Source organism: Otolemur garnettii, unplaced genomic scaffold (assembly GCF_000181295.1).
Source record: "Otolemur garnettii isolate 467f Iridium unplaced genomic scaffold, OtoGar3 scaffold00147, whole genome shotgun sequence".
Taxonomy (NCBI): domain Eukaryota; kingdom Metazoa; phylum Chordata; class Mammalia; order Primates; family Galagidae; genus Otolemur; species Otolemur garnettii.
Window position 1 is genome coordinate 647,720 of NW_003852542.1, and position 9,122 is coordinate 656,841.

Here is a 9,122-nt window from a genome sequence, read left to right on the forward strand (position 1 = left end):
CTGTGTTAACCTCCATTAACAAAGAAATTTAATACCTTGCTTGAAAAGGCCTATACCATATTTTCTTAGATAAGTGACATATTTGGACGATAACAATCCCAGAATAAAGGAAGTATATACCTATTCTTTGGTTCAAGATGTCTTGAGTGAATTCTACCCCTTATCAAAAATCTGACGTAAACTGAGTGACAAAATGGATTCCCATTGTACTTCAAATTCTATAGTAAAGGCAAAGAGTCAAAATGGCACCACACTGTTTTATTCCAATCTGCAAACAATAAAAAGGTGACAGTTCTGACGCCAAACCATGCAACTAATAATAAAGGAACATAAAAATAATTAGCAACAAATCATTAAAGAAACAAATATTTCACATTTCACATCAGTGCTTTGGCAGTATTGGCAAGCATTTCCGGCCAACTGCTTCCAACAGCAGGCACCTGGAGAAACCCCCGGATCTGAGCAAAAGCACAACCACATTTTCTCCCTGTAAGTTTACATTCCAAGTCATTCCACACCACAGTGTTCTGCCCAGCAGACATTTGTAAACCAGATCATAATATGTAACTAGGTGCTCTACTGTGCGTGCTCACAATGAAAACTAACTAAAAACAAAACAGAGAGTGGCAGACAGGTAAACAAAGTTTCCAGTAAGGCATCAGGAGATCACTGCCAGCTGGGCTCTTCCTTCTTCATTCTACCAGGTTAAAAAAAAAAGTTCTGATTTGTATTTCTCAGCAAATCCAATATTCAGAAGCTTGACCAGCAGGCTCAAGTCAAAGGTTTTAAAGATAGTCCCATCTACTCACCCACTTTTTTTTTTTTGGTAAATGTTTGATATAAAACATGAAATCAAGTTCTACCTTATAAAAAAACTGAATATTTAAATAGTAAAAATATATGTTTATATTTCTCTTTTTAAAAAGACACTTAATAACAATACTTCAGAAGACTGGATTTAAACCCCCCACCCCCACCCGGCCCTGCCAGTTGTTCACCCTGGCACAGATACATTAAGGCAAAGGCTCCTGGAGAAGTGTGTCCCACATGGTTGTGGGCTCAAGGTGAACATGCTCCTTGCAGGGTCAAGAGAAGGGCTTCTCCCTCATGTTCACTGAGCCATCCTGCATCCCGAAATAAACCCTCTCAGCCATGTTGATGAACAGACCTGTGTCCACCACACCTGCAGGACGAAGGACAGAAAAAAGCATTATGTTTCAACTTCCAAGGCAAAAGCAGAATCAAGCATCACCGAGTCACTATGATGCAACTGTCATAAACACCACCAGAGGAACGACAAACCTAAAGGCCTCTTTTCTCTCCCACAGCAATGAAAAGAGATTCTGATTACTTTTTCTTGCCACTTCTTTCTCCCCTCCCATCTTTTTTCTTAAAAAATAAACAACCAACATTTATTTCTTTTTCTTTTAATCTCAGATAAGGGTACATACAATTAGGTTACTTTGCTGGTGTTTGTCACGTAAAGTCCAACTTGTGGTTGAACGCCTACATCATACACATTAGGGGAGAGCTTAAGAGCCCCCCTACCCTCCCTTGGAATTTAACTGTGTTTTTCTCTCATGCTGGCATGTAGTAGTTATTCATCTCATAGTTTCAAATTACTATTGAGTATACTGGATGTCTGCTTTTCCATTCCAGTGATACTTAGGAGGATGTCTCCAAATTCCTCCAGGTAAATACAAACAATGTAATTTCTTTATGGCTGAATAGAATTCCATGGTATACATATACTACAGTTTATTTATCCATTCATGGGTTGATGGGCACTTGCGTTGTTTCCACACCTTAGTAATTGTGCCTCCGAAGAAGACAGGCGCATGGTCTACAGACAGATGAAAAAATGCTCATCATCATTAACCATCAGAAAAACGCAAATCAAAACCACTTTGAGATACCATCTAACTCCAGTAAGAGTAGCCCACATAACAAAATCCCAAAACTACAGATGTTGGCATGGATATGGAGAAAAAGGAACACTTCTCACTGCTGGTGGGAATGCAAGCTAATACGTTCCTTTTGGAAAGAAGTCTGGAGAACACTCAGGGATCTAAAAATTGACCTGCTGTTGGATCCTGCAATTCCTCTATTAGGAGTATATCCAAAAGACCAAAATCACTTTGCAAAAGAGATATTTGTACCAAATTATTCATTGCAACTCAATTTGTAACAGCCAAGTCATGGAAGAAGCCCAATGCCCATTGACCCATGAATGGATTAATAAATATAATAATAAATATAAATATATAAATAAATAAATATATAAATATATATACATATATATATATACACACACATACATACACACACACACAATGGAATACATTGCACCCTTTAAAAAAGATGGAGACTTTACCTCTTTTATGTTTACATGGAGGGACCTGGAACATATTCTCCTGAGTAAAGTATGTCAAGAATGAAGGAAAAAGTATCCAATGTTCTCAGGACTTCTATGAAACCAACTTATATTTACTCACACTTTCTCCCTGCCCATCTTGGCTTTCCTTCTATATTCAAACATCCAAGCTTTGTCCTGCCTCAGGGCCTTTGCTCATGCTGTTCCCTTTGCCTGGACTACAATGACTACATCCTTTGTAATCATTGTCAAGCACTTCAAGCGGTTGGCTCTTCTCCACCCTTCAGATGTATGAGATGTCAAGTCATCTTGTAAACAGACCCTCCATAACTACTCCAAGCAACCTCCCACCCTGTTATTTTCAATCACAGAGCTTTCAAAGATTTCCTTACAGAGGAGGAAGGAGATATTTGCAAGGCACGTATCTGTCAAAGGACCACATCAAGAAACTATAAACTCCTCCAATCATCAAAAGAGACAAACAAATAGAAAACAGGGCAAAAGATTTGAACAGGTACTTCACAAAAGCTATCCAAAATGACCAAAAATATTTTTTTAAAGGTGCTCAAATTCATTAGTTAAAACAAAGTGTGAATTTAAACTACAACCTAGGCTTGGTGCCCATAGCTTAGCGGTTAGGGCACTGGTCACATGCACTGAGGCTGGTGGGTTTGAAGCCAGCCAGGGCCTGCTAAAACAACAATGACATCAATAACAAAAAGTAGGGTGTTGTGGCAGGCTCCTATAGTCCCAGCTACTAGGAAGGCTGAGGCAAGAGAATTGCTTAAGCCCAAGAGCTTGAGGTTGCTGTGAGCTGTGACGCCACAGCACTCTATTAAGGGCGACATAGTGCGATTGTCTCAAAAAAAAAAAAAAACCACAACTACAGCGTATCACTATACACTCCCCAGAACTGAGTGTAATAAAACTTGTCTAGGATACAAAGACATTTACATATTGATGGTGGAGAGTCAACTAGTTCCCAAAAACCACTTGGAAAATGTCTGAGTACATCTTACATAGCCTAATATATTCATACCTAACAGCTAGCAACTCTAAACACACAACTGTTAGGCTTACACAAAGCCAGCAAGATATGTATAAAATGTTCATAGTAGCACTATAATAGCTAAGAACTAAGAATGCCCAGGCCTTGATGGATATATAAACATTTTTTCACACACATACAAACAATGGAACACTATTTAACAAAGAGAATTAACAACTACAAGAGACCTTTACCAAAAATATTTCCATATATACATATACACCTATTAATACAATGAGACAACACTGATGAGCCTGCAGCGCTGGCAGAACGGTAAATTGGTACAATCTGCACGTGGCAATGTGGCGCCATCTAGCAAAAATCACAGACACAATTATCCTTCCTTCAGTAATTCTCTTGTAGCAATAGCAAAGGATTAGAAACATAAATGGCCACTAGGGATGACCTGGTTAAATTATATTACATAATCACAAAATGGAATACACAGTTATTTAGGAAAAAAAGAATGAGAAGCTCTTTGTAAACCAATATGTAATAATCTCCCAAAACATATATAGCAGGAAACAAAACATATATAGTGTGCAGTCAACTATGTTAAAAACAGGTGGGGCAGGGAAGGTCTCATCTGTGTGTTTATGGAAGACCATGTCAAAACACTACACAATTTTGTTGATTGTGGGTGCCTCTGAATAGGATAACTAATTGGCTGGAAAAGGGGGTAGAGGGACTTGTCACTATTTACTCATAATTATCAACTACATAAATTCAAAAGGATAAATTAAAACTTCCAAAGACAACTCACAATAAACAAATACAACGAGGTAGTGAGTCATGTAACAGATGAAAAGCCAGTGAGTAGAGAAGGGCCACTGAGATGCTGGGAGTGTCTGATAGCACCCCTTCCCCTAATAAAATACAGTGGAAAGGGTAGAAGTTGCTAAGCATGAACTTAAGGAAAGAACCCTGACAGCTCTGGCTCTTAAAAAGAGTAGCTCTGCTCTGGGCAGAACCCAATGAAACCACCAAAGAAGCTGATCTCCAAGTGTCCCTACACACTGCACATGAACATACACAGGACAAGGGCGGGGAGGCAGGGATGAACAGGGAAACTCACTTCTCCTCCCCCGACACTAGTCCAGCAATGGATCAAATGGACTGAATTAGGAAAAAAGAAAATGAGAAGAGACAACAAGCTGCTCTTAATGGTCCTGTTGTTATCATATTATATGATTTAATAGCTAGCCTATTCTGTGATTTTCTTCACTCTAAGTTCCTAATACAACTCTGAACTTCTCTAGAATGCAGCTTCTACACACTCACGGGGAGAGCGAAGCAGGGGGAAAAGGCCCTTACCAAGGACGTCCCAATGTCTCAATAAGCCAAGAAAGGTCTGAGCAGAAGCAAGAGCGCTACCTAGTGGGCACTGTAAGAAATCCACCTGTACAGCACCAACACTGCTGAGCAGTTTCCTTGGCACTGGTCCAGCAGTGAATCCCATGGATAACTTAGAACGTAGTATATTTAATTAATGGTGAAGATAGTGTGTTTCTTCCTAGGGATTCATTCATTCAATAAATACTTATACTGAGCACTGCTTTAATTCATCTAATCCTCCCAACAACCCTACCAGGTAAGTACTAGTATTCCCCTTTTACAGAGGAAGAAACTGAGGCCCAGCGATGCTAACTAACTGTTCCAAGTCCATTCTGTCAGAGCACTGTGGGGTGAGGATCCTCATCTAGATAGTCTGCTCCAGAATATGCTCTGCTACATGGACTTTATCTGCCTCATTAGCCAGTTCTGGCCCAAAAGTATTCCATGACAGGAAATATTCCCAGAGACCAATACTGCTCAAGACTGCCTGCGCTTCTGAATCCTCTCAATTCAAAGGAGCCCCCAGTACCTCCTCTGGCCTGGGCTAGGACTCCATCCTCAAAACTCACCTCTACACTGCCCACACAGCCCTCACCTGGGGCCCCATCCTGGCTCCTACTCCGTCACTCCCCAGCAGAGGCTGCATCAAAGGCTCTCCACCATTCCAAATGTTCATTTCACACACTCTCCTCACCCAGCACTTGAGCAAGTGACGATTAAACATTCAGGTTCTAAAGACAGTCAACTAAAGGCTCCCTTCTTGGTGATGCAGCTTTTGAGCAAATCGCTTGACCCTCCTCATACTATATACAACTCCTTTAAAATCAAAGGAGACATTTTTAAACAGCACAGTGTCTAGACTAGGCGTGCTAAGGCACAGGTGGAAAATCTCCTCTATACCATAGGACTCCCTCACACTCCCCAAAGAAAGCAAACTCCAGCTCTCCACACTCTGAGTAGTCCTCTAATAGGATTTAGTTTACTCCATCTACTCCATCTTATGGTGGACATGGCTTCTACGCAGCCACACACAAATTTCCCCGGGATTACATCAACTCTGCCAGAGGACAGAGTCCACATTCCACAGGGCATAACCTGTATCATGTGGCACAGCATCCTGCTTATGATATGTACCCAGTGAATGTGGGTGAACTGAGTCATTTTCCCAGTAGCCCAGAAAAAGAGGCAGCATTCCAGCTCCTGGAAGGAAAGGACTGACCCAGAGATAGTGGCCTTATTTCAAAAGAAGCCCTCTCTGACTTTCCATGAGCTTCGGGACTATCCCAACTCAAATAGGCTATATGCACAAAAACAAAGCTGTAGGTAAACACAGCCCAGGTCTTACAAAGCTGACATCCATCACGCCTTCTGTGGCCAGGAGTAGAAACCAGTTATAAAGGGCAGGGACGTATATGCCTAATACACACCACTTGTGTTACCTGGAATCATTTTGATAGCTGTATTCACTTCACTCCATTTGTGTACCCGGTCAAACTTCCAATCCAAGATAAAATTCCCATTATCTGTCACCACAGGACCCTAGAAGACAATGTGCATATTGACCAAGGATACAAAGACACAAGTAGACAGAGACGAACAGGAGAGTGGAGGCAATAAGCAAAGACAAGACAGGAATCCTAAGTAATCAGCTCCAATCAGCGCTCCCACTTTGTACTTTCTAGAAGGCCATGCTGTCAAGTAGTAATGAACAGTTTTGAAGTCAGAAAGACTTAGACTTGAGTCTTTTTTTGGGAGAGAAAGTCTCACTACTTCGCCCTCGGTAGAGTGTGGTGGCATCACAGCTCATAGCAACCTCAAATTCTTGGGCTCTAGCAACTCTCTTGCCTCAGCCTCCCAAGTAGCTGGGACAAAAGGTGCCTGCCACAACACCTGGCTAGTTTTTGGTTGTAGTTGTCATTGTTTGGCAGAACCAGGCTGAATTTGAACCCGCCAGCTCCAGTGTATGTGGTGGGTGCCCTGGCCACTGAACTACAGGAACCGAGACTAGATTTGAGTCTCAATGCCACACAGATACAGAATTCAGAGGAGCCACTACTTTCTGTGAGCCTCAAGTTTCTCAACTACAAAAAAGGGATAATAATATCCACTTCATAACACAGCTTAAGTATAATGTAAATTATATGCATAAACATTTACCACAGTAAGAACTCAAAAAGAATTAGCTATTATTACAGTGAAAATCTACACAACAGACTCAGCGCCTATAGCTCAGTGAGTAGGGCACCGGGACACATACACCCGAGGCTGGCAGGTTTGAATCCAGACCAGACCTGCTAAACAACAAAGACAACTGCAATCAAAAAAATAGCTGGGCATTGTGGCGGGCATGTGTAGTCCCAGCTACTCAAGAGGCTGAGGGGAGAGAATCGCTTAAGCATAAGAGTTTAAGGTTGCTGTGAGCTGTGACACCACAGTACTCTACCAAGGGTGCCATAGGAAAACTCTGTCTCAAAAAAAAAAATCTAATCTACAGCAACAGATTATCAATGTCACACAACATTCCCACAGCCTCACAGTAAGTACCATCAATAATATGAAACAAGGCAATGCTACTTCACCCACCACAACCTCCCTCCAATCAGGCAGTCCAGTAGAAAGACAGGGAGAGCAGTGACAGGTCTGAGGTCAAACAGACAGGGGGTAGTTTTAGTTAATTAATCCAGAATTCCTCAACAGCTCTGGACACTAGAAAAACAGACTTGAATACTTAAGAACACAAATACTGACAGAACACCAAATCAAAGGAAGCACACCAGGAACTCCTACAGATTGGCCAAGGAGAAGTGGGAGCTCAGTGAGAACTCTATGGAGGCAAGAGGCTGGGGCTCTGCTCGAAGTAACACAAGCCCAGCTGAGGGAGAGCAAGCAAGAGAGTACAGGCCCACGTCTCCAACAATCACCTCCTGACCTTTAAGCTGAGGATTAGGATTGTGCTTCCCCTCCTCCCCCCAAAACAGAGTCTCACTATGTCGCCCTCTGTAGAGTGCTGCAAAATCACAGCTCACAGCAACCTCAAACTCTCGGGCTTAAGCAATTCTCTTGCCTCAGCCTCCCAAGTAGCTGGGACTACAGGCGCCTGCCACAACACCCAGCTATTTTTCTCTTGCAGTTGTCATTGTTGCTTAGCTGGCCCAGGCTGGGTTCAAACCCATCAGCCTCAGTTATGTGACTGGCACCATAACCACTGTGCTACGGGTGCCAAGCCAAGATTATGCCTTTTTTAAGTCATGAAAACAATGGGGAAAAGTATCAAAACAGAAATGTACCAGGGCAGAGTTACAGATCTTTTCTCTATCTTCCAACCTTTTTATACAGTTATACATATATGTAACTATAGTTGGCTTGTGGATTGTTATTTTTGTTTGTTTAAGTGTGAGGAGGGGGAAAATTCTATGTAACCCACTTTAGAAGCTAAGAGTAATAATATGAAATATTTCAACTAAGTGACTGGAATGTATCTCTGGGGAGATCAGTTCAAGTACCTCAAGAAATTCTACTTCTTGTCACATTTAACAACAGAATGACAGGGAGAGGAGGGAAAAGAAAAGTACCCTGTGGAAACTAAATAACCTTCTGCCCTAGTGAGGCTCACCAGAGCCGGTGTTGAGCAGCTACCAACCAGGATGTTCTGGGCCTTGGGTACAAAGGTCAGAACCTGAGGAATGTGTCAGATCCCAAAGCAAAGAGAAAAAATTATTCTCCCTTTGTATTAAGGATATGCACTGTGGCAGTGCCCATAGCTCAGTGGGTAGGGCGCCAGCCACATACACTGAGGCTGGTGGGTTCAAACCCAGCCCAGCTAGCTAAAACAGAAATGATAACTGAAACAACAACAACAAAAATCACCGATCATTGTGGGAGGCACCTGTGGTCCCAGCTACTTGGGAGGATGAGGCAAGAGAATCACTTAAGCCCAAGAGTTTGAGGTTGCTGTGAGCTGTGACACCACAGTACTCTACACAGGACAACACAGTGAGACTCTGTCACAGAAAGAAAAAAAAAAAACCTATATGCACTATATTAAGTATGGTCTTGCCAAGTGAGTTTGAATATAGAAACAAAGCCAATTCTCTAAAAATAAATACATTGATTAAAAATAAATAAATAGGCTTAGGGCCCGTAGCACAGTGGTTACAGCACTGGCCACATGCACCAAGGCTGGCAGATTCGAACCCAGCCTGGGCCAAATAAACAACAATGACAATTGCAACAAAAAATAAATAGCCAGGTATTGTGGCGGGAGCCTGTAGGCCCAGCTACTTGGGAGGCTGAGAAAAGAGAATCACTTAAGCCCAAGAGTTTGAGGTTGCTGTGAGCTGTGACACCATGGCACCAAGGGCAACA

The 9,122-nt window shown here is 42.0% G+C and overlaps 1 protein-coding gene across 3 annotated transcripts in view; it reads right to left on the reverse strand.

The window, feature by feature from the left end:
• Positions 1-243: 243 nt before the first annotated feature.
• Positions 244-9,122, reverse strand: part of RPIA (ribose 5-phosphate isomerase A) — a 46,143-nt gene continuing 37,264 nt past the window's right edge. Inside the window, exons 8-10 of one of the 3 annotated variants that reach the window (XM_023518802.1) lie at positions 6,197-6,296; positions 1,169-1,183; positions 262-697 (exon numbers count right to left, since the gene is read on the reverse strand). In XM_023518802.1, coding sequence (XP_023374570.1) covers positions 693-697; positions 1,169-1,183; positions 6,197-6,296 — 120 coding nt within the window. In that variant the 3' untranslated portion in view covers positions 262-692. Of the gene's footprint in view, positions 1,184-6,184; positions 6,297-9,122 lie in introns of all 3 variants that reach the window. The other 2 variants (XM_003799183.2, XM_023518801.1) reach the window with 2 other exon arrangements.